This window comes from Monoraphidium neglectum, assembly GCF_000611645.1.
Source record: "Monoraphidium neglectum strain SAG 48.87 unplaced genomic scaffold scaffold00864, whole genome shotgun sequence".
Lineage (NCBI taxonomy): Eukaryota > Viridiplantae > Chlorophyta > Chlorophyceae > Sphaeropleales > Selenastraceae > Monoraphidium > Monoraphidium neglectum.
The window spans coordinates 1-13,485 of NW_014012764.1; the positions used below are offsets into that span (position 1 = coordinate 1).

Consider the following 13,485-nt stretch of genomic DNA (forward strand, 5'->3'; position numbering starts at 1 on the left):
CCACCACAAGCAGGCGATCCAGAGGTCTTGGTTGCTGCTCATTGAACTCACCTCAAAACTAGGTGGGCGGCCGTCAGGATGGAGCCGCCATGTGTGCACGTGGCCGTCGCTCAGCAAGCAGTACAGCCGATACGACGCAAGCCCCACCTCCGCCCCAAGCAGCGCAGCCGCCGACAGCTGCGGCACGCAGGTCAACACCGCCCCACCGCCGTTGGTGTCGAGCTGGGGGCAAGGGCAAGCGCGACAACAGGGTGGTAGTTTTGGTGGCATCGGGCAGCACAGATGCTTCGTCGGCCTCCGCATGTCAAACCATATGCAGCAGGCGATTAGCAGCAGCAGATGGACGCCTTAATATCCAAAGAAAGCCCGTCCACCACTCAAAAACCAGCATGCCGCTGCCCCATTTCTGGCCAGTTGCCTCCCCCGCACAAGCAGGCTTCTTGCCCCCCGCGCTTCACGCAACACCAGCAAGGTGCCCACCCACACCCCTAGCAGCTCGGAGCCGCTGCCAGCCAGACCCCCTGTCAACCCACCAACCGGACGCTGCCGTCGTCGAATGCGGCCAGCAGCAGGCCGGGCGCCAGCATCTGCAGCCGCGAAGCAGGGCTTGACAGCTCCATCCAGGTTATAAAGGTTTGGCGCAGGTCGAACAGGCTGCGGAGTGAGCGGATGGGTGGGAGATGCGCACGACGAGTGTGGACATGGTGAGTGCGCACGGCTGTCCCTGGGAATGCTGGCGTCCAGATGCGGGTGCGGCGGGGCAGGGTGGTGTTCTTGAGACAGGCGGCCGGCCAACTTCCATCAAAGTTCAGCGTGTTCGACAAGCGGACAGGCCGGCAGCCCTGCGCCACAGGCCCGTGGCGCCGTGCAAGACCAGCGATGTTCGGCCCCACCTACACGCACCTGACCGCGTCGCCGGCCGCACAGAACAGCCGGTCAGCGCCGCAGAAGCCGAGGCAGCTAAGGCCCCCGTCGCCCCCGGGCACGCCAGGATTTGCGAGCTTCATTTGAAACAGCGGCTCGAGGCCGGCCGTCCGCCAAGCCACCACAGTGCCATCCAGGCTGCCAGTCACCAGCAGCGGCGCGCCGCCGTCCCCGTCCCCACCACCCGCCCCGCCGGGCGGCAGCAAAGGGCCTGGCTCTGCTGGCCCGCACCCCATGCTGCCCGGCCCGCCGCAGCGGGCCCCCACACCGGCAGCATGCTGCGCTGCGGAGCCCGGGCGCTTGGCAGCGGCCGCTGCCGTCCCCTGCGCCAGTGCGGCGAGCGCGAGACGATGGATGCCGCCAGGAAAGTGGCCAAAGGTGCGCCACTTCACAAGGGCTGTGCCGTCTGCCCCGCCAAGCCTCCACGCCTGAAACAGGATTTTGATCATGCAAGGAAGACAAGCGTGCGGCAGTCAACAATAGCGTTGCGTGCGCCGTGACAGTTCAGAACCACAAACGTAATGCCGGAGGAGGACAGCGTAACTGCAGAGGGAGCTGCTTCACTTGCGCGGCGCAGCGAAGGCGCCGCACACATGCGTTAGGGCGTGCGGCGCCCGCTGCTCACCGTGGCATGCGGCGCCGCGGTCGCGGTGAACAGCAGCCCGCCCTGCAGGCACAGCGCGCAGTCCACCAGCGGCTGCGGGGCCAGCCCGCGCCACGAGAAGCGGTGGGCGCCGCTCGACGCGTCGAAACCGTGGAGGTCGGCCTGCGGGCCGCACCGACATCGGATGCGACAGTGCAAAGTACAATCATCATGTTTGGCCCGTGCGGGGATGCCTGGCCATCGCTGCTTCCTTTTGAGGGCAGTACTGGCCACACTAAGCATCTTCACTGGCCTGCTGATGCGCAAGGGTTGCGCTCTTGCTGGTCCCTGTGGCATACGTGTGGGCCGAGTTGCTCTTGACTGGGCACCTTGTTGACACACGGCGCGTGGCAGGCACCTTGCCGCGGCGCACGCAACTATGGAGCGCTTTGTCGCCTTGCACACCTGGTCAAGCACGAGCAGCAGCTGCTCCTTCGTGTGGAGCTGCAGCTTGACCGTGCCTCCCCGTCCCACCGGCCGCGGGCCGCGCTCCCGCTCGCGCCCCGCGACGCCGGGCTCTGCGGCAGGCCGAGGCAGGCTGGCGCGCCCACGCGCGGCAGGCGGCACGGCGTGCAGGCGTGCGTGAGCACGCAGCGCGAGAGCAATGAGATACCTGAGAGCCCCAGCTGAACAAGGTTTGAACACCTTTTGACACCCCCAAAATTGCAACATATGGGTATTTCGGCACCCTGGCACACACTCTGTCATTCCGCCGACCAGGCTCACCAGAACTCCAGTCTCTGGCGCGCCCGCTCGTACCGCCCGTAACCCCAAGGCACCGCCTGGCCTGCGGCCGTCAGCAGCGGCCGCTCGGCGGCCGGCACGACGCCGGAGGCCTTGGCGTAGCCGTCAGTGTCGGGGTCGCTGGCCAGGGCCCTCACGCCGCTGGAGCTGGCCATGATGACGTCATCGGTCCTGCGCACGCGTCACGCAGCAGCGCCACACGGAGCACAGAGCAGGAGTGACCTGAGAGCTTGCAAAGGAAATCGGCAGTCGCTTTGCAAACATTCACACCTCCGGACTGCAGCGCAGGAGATGCGATGCGGCCGCATTTTTGGAGCCGCTGGCGGCAGGACGCAGGTTTGCCTATGCCCGATAGAGGTGTGCACCCATTCCACGCGTGACCATGCACCTTGGGTTGTACAGCAGCTGTGTCGCCACGCCTTTGCACAGCTCCAGCGGGCAGATGGACCGCTGCGCCAGGCGGTCGAGCGACCACACCCGCAGGCTGCCGTCGAGGCAGCTGCCGAGCAGCAGGTTGCCGCACGGCGCGACTGCGGTGACAAAGTCGCGTGGCAGCTGCAGGTGCGCGAGTTCTATGGGCGCGGCTGTCTCGGCGCCTTGTTGGATGGTCGTCCAGGTCTTGAGGGCTGAGGAGGTCAGGCTGACAAAGGTGCCGCGGCCGGCGCAGCAGACAAATTTGACGCGCCCGAGGTGCTGCTGCTTGTGCGCAGGGACGAACCCTGGCTGCTGCTCGTTGTCATCTGAAGAAGTGCGCATTGCAGAAGTTGACATAAAATGCTTACGCGAGCAACATTCCCAACTTGCTCATCGTCGAAAGCTCGAGTACAAGAGATAAGCGACGAAGTCAAAAGGGTCAACGCAAATAAAAAAATACGTACTTAGAAGCATGTGTGCAGCATACTCGCAGGATACCGTACAGGTTGCAGAGCCCTGTGTCTGGTGACAGTGGTATGCCGCGTCTGCACCACGCAGCAGCTGCTGGCCTGATTGCAACACCGCCAACAGACTTTGCGTGCTGATGCCAAGGCTGCCAATCCTGGCTGCCCTGCCCCAGGTTAACCTGCCCTGCGATACATTGCGATTGGCCAGCACCAGCAGACCTTGTGTGTGCTGACAAAGCTGGAGGTGCACGAATTCCAAATCACTGCCCTTCACAGGATCTGTCTGCTGTTCACCTGAACTCATGAACAGCTCCATGCCATCTCAGAAGCCCACAAGGCCAGGGGAGAAACAACACTTACAGGCAAGCATCATATGAACACCTTTTTCCGCTTGCTGCTGCTCTTGCGCCGCTGCCACTCGTCCTCACCCTCGCTGCCGCTGCCGCCGCCCTCTCTGCCGCCGCCGTCAGCTTTCAAGCTGCCGCCGTCTCTGCTGCTGCCGCCGCCCGGCGGCTTTGATTTCAAGGCCCCCTCCTCCTCTTCCCCGTCTCCCCGCCGCCTGTAGCTGCTGACCGCCTGCCGCTTGCGCGTCGCCTCTTCCTTCCGCTTCTGCATCTGAGCCATGATCTCCGATTGGAAGCTGCTCAGCTGCGGGCCGGCATCGTGACACCGAGGGCAGGACGAAATTCAGGGCAAGCTTAGTGCAATACACGCCTGGCTGGAAGCAGCGAAAAGCTGCAGCTGTGCGCTGCTGCAACCCCCCAGGTCGCCCCTCGCCCCCCGCAGCGCCGGCCCGTCACCACCCTTTGCTGACAACCCTGCGCGCCTGATAGGCACGGCTGCGACAGCCTAGACATCCCAGGGACCACCTACGCCGCCACCCACCTCCTGTTTCCGTAGCTCCTTCTTCTTTTCGGTGGCGCGTGCGTTGATCTCCACACGCTCTGCTACTGTGGCCGCCGCCTCGCGCTTCTCTTTCTCCCCCTTGGCCGCCACCGCCGCACGTTTCAACAGCTCCTCCTAAAACGGAGTGATGCGAGTTTACGCGCGTGCATGTGGGCCCAAGTGCATGCGCTGCGCGCAAGCGGCAGCAGGGGCAGCTGCAGTGCCGCTCGCGCTGCGAGCGGCACACACGGCCCTTGTCGGTTGCTTGCAGCATGCATTTGTCGCTGAACGCCTGCACCTTGCCACCTCCTATTCGCTCTGGTGCAACCGCTGCTGTCGCCGTCGCCGCCACCATCTTGAACAGCGTGATGTGCTGTCCCCTGCCAGACGGCTCAGCTTCCCGCCAACTTCCCCCAGCTGCTGCCCACCAGCTTCCCGGGGTCTCGCAGCTCCCGGTATGCCTGGTTCAGCTGCTCAAAAGCCTTCCGCGCCGCGTCGCCCGCAACCTGTGTAAAGGTGGATGCACGTTGACAATACAATTTGCAGGAGCGCAGGGTCGACAGCGCACCACCGTGACGCAATTCGCCCTTGCCATTGTCGCGACTGCAGGCCTGCCCGCTGCATGCGTGCGCATGCATCCGCGCCCGACGCCGCCGCGGCAAGGCCGGTATGGCGCGCTGCGGCAAACTGGGAGAGCCAGGGGCCTCAATCCAACCCCGCACCTTGTCGGGGTGCACATAAACGGACAGCCGCCGGTACGCCTTCGAAACATCCGAGTCTGTGCAGCCCCAGACTGGTCGCCCCAGCTCGTCCACGTCTGGCTTGGGCAGCTGCAGCAGCCTATAATGGAGCGGATGGGTCGGGGTCAGCGCGACAAACGTGCCCACATGCAAGCCGCTCGCGACACATGAGCATGGGCGCAGGGTGACAAGTTGCGAAGCCACCGTGCGCCAGCTAGCAGACGCGGCTGCAAAGCACGGCGCGGACCTGCATGCGGATGCTGGGATTGATGGGATCCTCCCTTGCACACCTGAAGTAATCGCCATCACGGAAGGCTAGTGCTATGCGCTGCACCGCGTCAGCTGCGGTGATCGGCGCTGTCTCCTGCCGCAGTCGGTCCTCCTCAGACTGCACCTTCGCGGCCTGCTTTGCCTCCGGATCTGGTATGGCAGCTGCTACGCCGGCATGCACCTTTGTGAAGGCCCGCTCGAATGCACGGTCCATCAGACTTGCTGGGAAGCGATCTACGTGTACATCTGCCGTGGTCAATTGATTTTTAATGTAAAAACAATCACAAAGCAATTGCGTTGCACATCAACCACCATGCATGCTTCTCGGCACTCGCATGCGAGGCCCTCGGCCTGCACATCCATCACGCGGGGCAATCCGGCCTCCCGAGGTGGACATAGGGCTCGTAGTGTAATCGTGTCTAAAGCGCATACCAGCGAACACGCTGCAGGTGGGCGTGGTGGCTCGCGACAGGGTGCGGTCTGTCCGTTTGCACCTTCAATGGCCAGGCACTCGCTGCCGGCCACATGCGCCGCATCGCCCCGCCGCAGCCCGTTCAAGCAGTCACCTCCCACGTTGTTGCTCCACACCATTGCCATCACCTTGCACTCGGCCGTGCAGGTGTTGCGGAGGCCGCGCCGCTCCAGGCGCCCGATGCCAATGATGGCAGCAGCAGCAGCGGCGGCGCCGCCCCCTCCGCAGCACCCGATGCCGCGAGCCCCGGCAGGTGCCCCTTCCTCGCGTCGCTCCCTCCCCCGCCGCCGTCTGCGGCACCGTGGTACCTGCGCCCCCTCTCGGTCATCGACACGCCCACGTGGCAGGAGGCCGCCGTGGCCGGCCGCCCGCTGATCATGGGCGAGTTCCTTCTGCAGCCGGCGGTGACGACCTGCACGGGTGACCTGGCGCGCGAGGTGCTGACGTCAGAGGGCGACAAGACCACGGTCGGCTGGCCAGCCCACTTTGACGAGCTGTTCGGCAAGGAAGCGATGATCCTGCAGAAGGGCGAGGGGCACAGGGCGCTTCGCGCGCTGATGCAGCCGGCGTTCACAGCGGAGGCCGTCGGCGGCTTCGTGTGAGTCGGGGTGGGGGGATGCACGTGGCGCGTGCTGTGTCGGCATGCGTGCGTGTGCGTGCATGTGTTTGTGTGATGACGGTGGTGATCCAAGTTGAACGTGTGCATGCTTGTGTGACTGCGTGTATGTCAGTGCAAGCATGTTTTCCCTTGCGTCTGTGTCGTGTGAGGTGGTGTGTGAGCGCAAAACCACGGGGGTTGTGGCGAAAGAACGATTAGCTGGAGCTACTGCCTGACCGGCCATCCGGCACCCGGCCAGCTGGCTACCCAACCAGCCAGCTGCAGCAGCCGCAGCGGTGGCGGCATTCAAGGCAAAGTTACTTGCTTATGATGCAGGCAGCCGGTTGTCCCCAAAGGCGTTATGTCAGCCGCTTCCACCCAGCTGCGCTGCCCACACGGCAAGCAAATACAGGCTGACCCTGTCCATTTGCGTTGGGCAGCTGTGGGGCCCAAAAGGGCAACCAGCCCGCTTCTCCCCGCCTCGCCTGCCTCTGGCGAAACAACCCTCTGCCGCTCAACTCATTCCCCCCTCTGCACCCCCCTCCCCCGCAGCCCGCGCATATCCGAGATTGCAGGCAGTTACCTTTCGTCGTGGGCGGGGCAGGGCGGGCCCGTCAAAGGCTACGACAGCCTGAAGCAGATGGCGTTCGACGTAATCCTGCAGGTGCATGAGCCACAGTGCGTCATGATCGCGTAGCGATTACGGGGCCGGGCCACGAAACAGAGACCGAGCAATGCAGCAGGGGGGGATCGAACCTGACGGGGCCAAGCTGAGTTTGAGGCGAATTCAAATGAAAAGATGCCAGCAGGTGCGGGGTGCTGCGTTGGCTGGCAGCAAGCAGGCCGTCCCTTCCAGCCGCCACCGCCACCGCTGCAGCTGCCACCAAGCACCACCCCGAACCTGCCGGGGCGAAGCCGGCAAAGCCCACAAGCACGCCTCCCCAGCCGCAGTCGTGCCCCCGCATGACTCAGCGCGTCGCACTCCCGTACATCCGCCCTCCACTTTACCTTCCCACCACGGCCGTCAAACGCAGGTCGTGCTCGGCAAGCGGTGCGCCCCAGACGAGGCGCGGGAGATGTTGCGCCTGTTCACCATTTGGACCCAGGGCCTCTTCACAGTGCTGCCCTACGACCTGCCATTCCTGGCTTACGGCAAGGCCACACGCGCAAGACAGGTGCGCGTGCGTCGCACGCTCGTGCGTGCACCCAGGGCAAAGGGGCGGCTTCGCCTACGGCGCGCGTGCGGCTTGTGATCGGGAGCGGTGGCCCGGCGTTTGTCAAGAGCGACGCCGACGGCGGCCTGGCCTGTTTGCCCCCCAGCAGTGCCGCCGGCGCGTCGCGTCCCTCCGCCTTCCGCCGCCGTCATGGCCCCAGCCGACCTGCTTGCCTCTGCATCAACGCCTTCATTTGCGTTTGACCCCATTCCCCCCATCTGCAATTATCGGATTTTGAATACTGAAGGCTTTGGGAGTCTATACGAGGGCGGCCATCAAGGCCGCGCGCGAGGCGGCGGAAGCTGGGGAGCCGCCGGGCGGCATGCTGGCCACCATGCTTGCGAAAGACGCCGACGGAAACGGGTGCGCGCACATGCCGTGGGTTGCCCACAATATAGAGCTCATGAGTTGCCTTTTTTCACAGCATTGCTATGCTAGCATCACAAACAAAAATAAGCCCCATCTGGAAGGCTGCCCGTTTGTCAAGCGCAGGGAGCTGTGGAGCGCACGCCTCGCCCCGTTCCCGGCCCGCGATCTCACGGTTGGATCCGCCGTCTTGCGCTGCACGCTCCTTGACCCCTGGCGTGTGCGCGCGCGCAGGCTGTCTGACCAGCAGTGTGAAGACAACATCATCGGGCTCCTGTTTGGTGAGGGATCACGGCGTCGTTGGGCCGTTTCATGGAAACACCTCCGATCAATGCCCTGTCTCAAGGATCCTCGGCCAACGGCCCGGCGGGAACCAACCAAACCCCGCATTTCCTGAACGCCCCTCGAAGTGCCGGCGCTCGCCGACGGCGCGTTCCACGCCCCCCCTGTCTTCTGCTCGACGGATCGGCATCGCGGCGCTGCGCTACGCTTTGATGGTTCGCGCCGCCCTCTTCCCTGAGCAGCACCCCTTGCACGCGCCCCCCCCCCTTCGGCCCTGACCGTCCTACCCCCAACCGCCCACCCCTCGAGCAGCCGGCCACGACACGAGCACCACCACCCTGTCCCTCATCCTGTGGCGGCTGGCGAATAACCCGGGGGCGTGGCAAGCGCTGAGGCGGGAGCAGGAGGCGCTCGCCGCGGCCGAGGCGGCGGCCGGCCGCGGGCTGGACGGGCAGTCGCTGAAGGGGATGGTGTACACGGAGGCGGTCATCAGGTGATGTCATGATGATGTCATGATGACATCATCGGTAGCGTCGGCGCGGCCGCGCACCTCCATGTGTCGCGGGCGGCGGGCATTGAGCCGTGCGTCACTGGCTGGGATTGTGTTTCAAGTTTGCGCCCGTGTCGTGGCCGCTGCAGAGAGCGTCTCGACCCATCCGATTGCGTCCGAGCCAAAGGCAGCAGCAACTCTCTCGACCCGCCCACCCGCGGCCTCCTGCATTCGCAACCCTGCATTCGCTCCCACCTGACCTGCATGCCCGGCACGCCCCCTCCCCTGCTGCCTAACCCCCGCCCCCTCACACTCTTCCCAGGGAGGCAATGCGCTGCAACAACGTCGTCGGCGGCATGCCCCGCCTGGCGGCGCGCGACTTCGAGCTAGGGGGACACCGGGTGGAGGAGGGGCAGACGCTGCTGGTGCCCCTGACTTATCTGACAAAACACGACCCCCGCTGGGGGGGCGATGATGAGTTCAGGCCCGAGCGGTGGCTGGAGGGCGGGAAGGACGCGGCGCAGTCGTGGATCATGCCGTTCGGGGCGGGAAACAGGTGGGGGTGCGCGGGACGGCGGCGCGTCTCGCGCCTCGCGCAGTGAGACTGCCTGCGCTTTGACAGCGACCATGTGTATCCTCGTTCTCAAAATCCTTCATACAGCAGGAGAAGGCCAGGGTCAGGCTGGGTGCGGTCGTGCACGCCCGCGAGGCACATGCAAAATAGGTGTCAGGCGAGCGGCGAACGCATGCGCGCCGGCCAGCGAGCCCTACGTAAGCCCTGCAATCGATCATGGGCCCAGCCGCCCGCGCCTCGCGCCGTCCACACGCGCGCCGACGCCGCACACATTGCCCGCGATGCCCTGTCACCAGGTACTGCATCGGCGCCCCCCTGGCGATGGCGGAGGCAAAGGTGTTTTTGGCCCTGCTGGCCCGCGGGTACGACTTCCGGGTCGCAAACGCGGCTAATGTGGCTTGGACGACAACCCCGCCGATGGCCGTGCCCAAGTGCGGCCTGCCGCTGACTGTGGTGGCGAGGAGCTAGGGGGCCGCTCACCGCGGCGCGGCGCGACCCGGCGATGCGCTGCTGCGTGCCGGCGTGCCAAGGCGGGCTGCTTTGGTTTTGAGAGAAGTGTATATGCATCTGCCCGCCGGCGCACAGCTTGTTCACTGCTTGTTTTTCGGCCAAGCTTTGTGTTGGTGCTGCCCGCCAAGAAGCTATCTCAGGCATTGGTTTTTGCTGTCCCTCCTTAGCCCGGCAGCAGGATTGACTGGCACGCCCTGGTGACCGCCTGACAGCCTTACACCTTCCCGCACACATGTGTGCTGGCCTCATGGGCCTGCACCTCCTGTGGCTCGCTTTTACTGCCCCAATTGCCCCATCAAGACACACACACGCACACGCACACATGCATGCATGCGCACACACACACTCTCTCTTTTGTTTTGCAAGTCCTGTGTAATCAGTAGCACCTGCAGGCGAGGTGCCTCCTACTACGACAGGTAAATGTGAGAGGATCGATAAATCACGACAGGAACCGACGAGTAACAACAGGGGTGGATGCAGGCCAAAGTGATGTCACACGCATGACACGCGCTCAAACATCACAGCTCATTCGCCCAGCCCTGCAAGCATACGGCGCCGTTTGCCGCGGCCGCGGCAGCGCTTTACAAAGATACGCTGGGGACTTTTTCCGCCACGCTTAGTCGCGCCTAGGCGGCGATCCCTCCATACGGCTCCCCTGGACTGAGGCCAACCGCCTCCATGCTGAGCCGGAACGCCCGCGCCGCGAACGCCGCGTCAGACGCCTCCTCGCTCGGCTGCGTCGGCCGGCGCTTGCTGCAACGGCGGGGCGGGTGCAGGGGGCATGCGCGCGTGTGCGGCTTTGGGTGGCTGCGCTGCGTAGCTTGTGCCAAGGCGCAAATCATGTGACCGCCCAACTGCTGATTCCCCGTGTGTGAGCGGATCACACACACACACACGCACACGCACGCGCACGCGTACACACACACACACATACACACACACACACACCGGCACACACACTCGCGCAGGCATGCACGCACGCACACACCCGCATGCACAAACACATTCTCACTCACATATGCACAAGCACACGCGCACACATCCTCACCTAAAGTACAGCCCGTTTGGTCCCCCCTCAGCCTCGTTGGTCCCCATGCAGACGGCGGCCATCCGCCGCGCGCCCTCCTGTGGGGTGATCACCACACTAGGAAACAGGCAGGGACCCTGCGGAAAACGCATGCATCACGACATGCGATAGGTTGATCCACATGCCTACAGACGTGCACGCCTTCGTTGCCGGGCGGCAGGGGCACGGCTGCTGCCGTTGAAGCATCGACACCAGCCGGTCGATGGTCAAAAGAGGGGTGTGGCAGGTCGTCGCGCACGGCCACGGGCAGTGCCTGCATGCCTCTCAGACTACCCAGTCCCCGCCTACAAAGAGAAGAGGTTTCCGAAGACACCCAGCAAAACCGCTCCAAACGCTTTCAGGGCACTGCCCAAGCATGACTAGAGCGTATGGAATGCCTGACCCCAAAACAAGCACATAAATTTTAGACCCTGACCCAAGGCGCTCACCAGGGTGCCGACGATGGCCGTCAGCAGGGCCCCCGCGACATGGCGGCTGAGCTGCGTGCCGGGCACCCAACCGGGAGATACGACGTTGGCGGTCACGTTGGGCGGCAGCAGCGTGGCCAGGTGGGAGGCGTGCCACACGTTCAGCAGCTTGGTGGCTGGCGGGGCATTCAGGAGGGGTGGTGGAGGGTGCATGGAAAGGGGTCGTGTGTGTGTGTGTGTGTGTGTGTGTGTACGCGCGCATGTGGGTGTCACTGTACGGGAAGGACTCAGGGTGCTTCGTGAGACGCCGACCGGGGCGGGTTGCAGTCGTACATGACAGGTAAGGGAAGCGGCGGTCACAGCTCGCCGCGCTGCTGCGGTCACACGAGCAAAGAAAGTCTTGGAGCCGCGCCTGTCCACAGCTGCGAGTTCGCCCGCTCACTCGAGTACGCTTTCCTCCAGTCGTACGGCCGCCCCTCCCAACCGCCGGCCCGCCACAGCGCCGCGGCTGCGTCGGGTGTCGCGTCCTGCGGCGGCAGCTTCCGGTGCAGCTCAGACCCGACCAGGACGACGCGGCCGGCGGGGGCGCGGCGGAGGGAGGGCAGCAGCAGGTGGACCAAAAGGAAGTGGCCCTGGTGTGGTGAGATTTTTTGTTTTTTTTGGGGGGGGTGAGTGTGTGTGTGTGTGAGTGTGAGTGTGTGTTGGTGGCGGGTGAGCCTGCTGCTGGAGTATGCAAGTGACGGAGTGCGTGCGAGCGTGCGAGTGGGAGTCCAAATAAGGCAGCAAGGGCAGCGGGGCGCATCAGAATCAGGGGAGAGGGGGGAAGGGGGATGTTGCGAGTGCGCTGACGGAGAGTTTTTGAGACAGAGTGAGTGCTGGGTCGCTGGAGGGGCGCACACCACCCTCCAAAGCTGGCCTCTGTCAGGGGCCGCTGCGCCCATGAGGCGCGCCACACAAGGCTGCAAACGCTGCAACCCGCGTTTACAAAGCCTCCGCGGCTACAAGCCACAACGTGACAGGCAGGCAGGCCCACCAGATGGTTTGACTGAGCCTGCAGCTCGAAGCCGTCACCCGTCAGCTGCAGCCTTGTGGGGATTGCGGCGGCTGTTGATTGCCGGTATTGAGGGGGGAAGGTGAACATGTGCTTTTGAGGGGGGCTTGTGAGGCAATCTGAATTGTTCTATCAGGTATAAGCGGTTTGCGTCACGGGAGCGTGGGTGGCGGTCGCAGCAGGGGTGGCCGGGCACCACCTTGTGCAAGATGGTGACGCCCCGAACGAGTGTGGGGCGTGGCCGGTCACCCGGCTGCCCACAGGAACGCATGCACCCATGAATGCCACGTCAGCCAGTGAAGCTGCGCGGCTGCCTGGGCTGAGCGCGCGCCCCAAGCCGCTCCTCGAACCGCCCGGGTGTTCCTGGGACCGCGCAGCGCGGGCCGAGGGCGGGGCGCGGCCCCATTCCCACCGTTGCAGCACAGCACGTCGAGCGGGCGCCCCGCGAGCCGCTGCTCGAGCGCCGCCGCGGCCGCGCGGACGCTCGCGAAGCTGGAGAGGTCCACAGGCAGCTGCACCAGCCGCGTGTCCACGTCAGCATCCTTCCCCGCGCCGGGGACGGCGGGCAGGGCGCGCCGGAGGCGGGCCGCGGCGGCGTCGCAGGTGCGGGCGGGGCGGCATGCGAGGACGAGGTCGTATCCCTTTGAGAGCAGCTGCCTGCAGAGCTCGATGCCGAGGCCGCCTGCGAGTTGTGTGGGGTGGCAGGTGATCGGGTCATGCGTGGGCGTTTGGCGCCGCTGCTGCGAATGCGTCTGCTTGCGGGCTTCGGCCTTTGCAGCGGTGCGCGAGGACAAGTGATAGGGCAGGTAGCAAGCGTGGCTGGAGGCCGGGCGGCGGGGGCGGGCAGCGAGGATGGGCCGGGTGCGGAGGGGTGCAGCTGATAGCGCCGCCCCAGTATCCTGCCGACGAACCGTTTGCGCCGGTCACGACGGCGAGCGGCCCCATGGCCTGGGAGCTGGGGCCAGGCTGGCCGCACGGGAGATGACGGTGTATTCGGGTGCTCTACGCGGCCCTGTGGCGTGGGTGGCGTCGCGGGCGCCACGCGTCGCATGAGGCACGGGCGTGCGCGGTCGGCCGGTGCATGGGCAGGAAAGGCAACCTCCTTTACCGCCAGCAGCGTCACCTTGAACCCGTGATCCAATTGCACACACGAGATAATGAATTACTGCATTCAATTGGTTGATGCAAGTGATGCCGACTCTTGTAGACACAAGCTCGTGAAAGCCACAGATCGCTGAGCTGAAAGGATGGGAAAGAAGTCCGATGGCAAGGATTGGAAGGCTACCAGTGCTGCGAAAGCGGCTGAGGCTCTGGCTGCGCGCAGCGGCGGGTTTGGCGGGTGAGAGC

The 13,485-nt window shown here is 64.9% G+C and overlaps 5 protein-coding genes across 5 annotated transcripts in view; 2 read left to right on the forward strand and 3 right to left on the reverse strand.

Moving 5' to 3' along the window:
* Nucleotides 1-524: 524 nt before the first annotated feature.
* On the reverse strand, nt 525-1,007 carry MNEG_5675 (hypothetical protein; the record flags this gene model as incomplete). The annotated part of the gene is made up of 2 exons (XM_014045845.1): nt 525-654; nt 904-1,007. The coding sequence occupies 2 exons, from the start codon at nt 1,005-1,007 to the stop codon at nt 525-527; spliced, it is 234 nt and encodes a 77-aa protein (XP_013901299.1).
* Nucleotides 1,008-1,522: 515 nt separating this feature from the next.
* Nucleotides 1,523-3,067, reverse strand: MNEG_5676 (hypothetical protein; the record flags this gene model as incomplete). Its single annotated transcript, XM_014045846.1, has 4 exons — nt 1,523-1,690; nt 1,973-2,105; nt 2,294-2,482; nt 2,700-3,067. 4 exons carry the CDS (start codon nt 3,065-3,067, stop codon nt 1,523-1,525), a joined length of 858 nt encoding a protein of 285 aa, XP_013901300.1.
* Nucleotides 3,068-3,561: 494 nt separating this feature from the next.
* Nucleotides 3,562-5,301, reverse strand: MNEG_5677 (DnaJ-like protein; the record flags this gene model as incomplete). The annotated part of the gene is made up of 5 exons (XM_014045847.1): nt 3,562-3,840; nt 4,078-4,212; nt 4,506-4,583; nt 4,800-4,917; nt 5,108-5,301. The coding sequence occupies 5 exons, from the start codon at nt 5,299-5,301 to the stop codon at nt 3,562-3,564; spliced, it is 804 nt and encodes a 267-aa protein (XP_013901301.1).
* A 635-nt stretch (nt 5,302-5,936) lies between these two features.
* On the forward strand, nt 5,937-9,551 carry MNEG_5678 (Abscisic acid 8'-hydroxylase 3; the record flags this gene model as incomplete). Its single annotated transcript, XM_014045848.1, has 8 exons — nt 5,937-6,157; nt 6,710-6,821; nt 7,192-7,332; nt 7,619-7,734; nt 7,972-8,018; nt 8,332-8,512; nt 8,832-9,065; nt 9,380-9,551. The coding sequence occupies 8 exons, from the start codon at nt 5,937-5,939 to the stop codon at nt 9,549-9,551; spliced, it is 1,224 nt and encodes a 407-aa protein (XP_013901302.1).
* A 3,834-nt stretch (nt 9,552-13,385) lies between these two features.
* Nucleotides 13,386-13,485, forward strand: part of MNEG_5679 (hypothetical protein) — a gene marked incomplete at both ends in the record, with an annotated part of 6,483 nt that continues 6,383 nt past the window's right edge. Inside the window, one exon of the mRNA XM_014045849.1 lies at nt 13,386-13,477. Coding sequence (XP_013901303.1) covers nt 13,386-13,477 — 92 coding nt within the window. The remainder of the gene's footprint in view (nt 13,478-13,485) is intronic.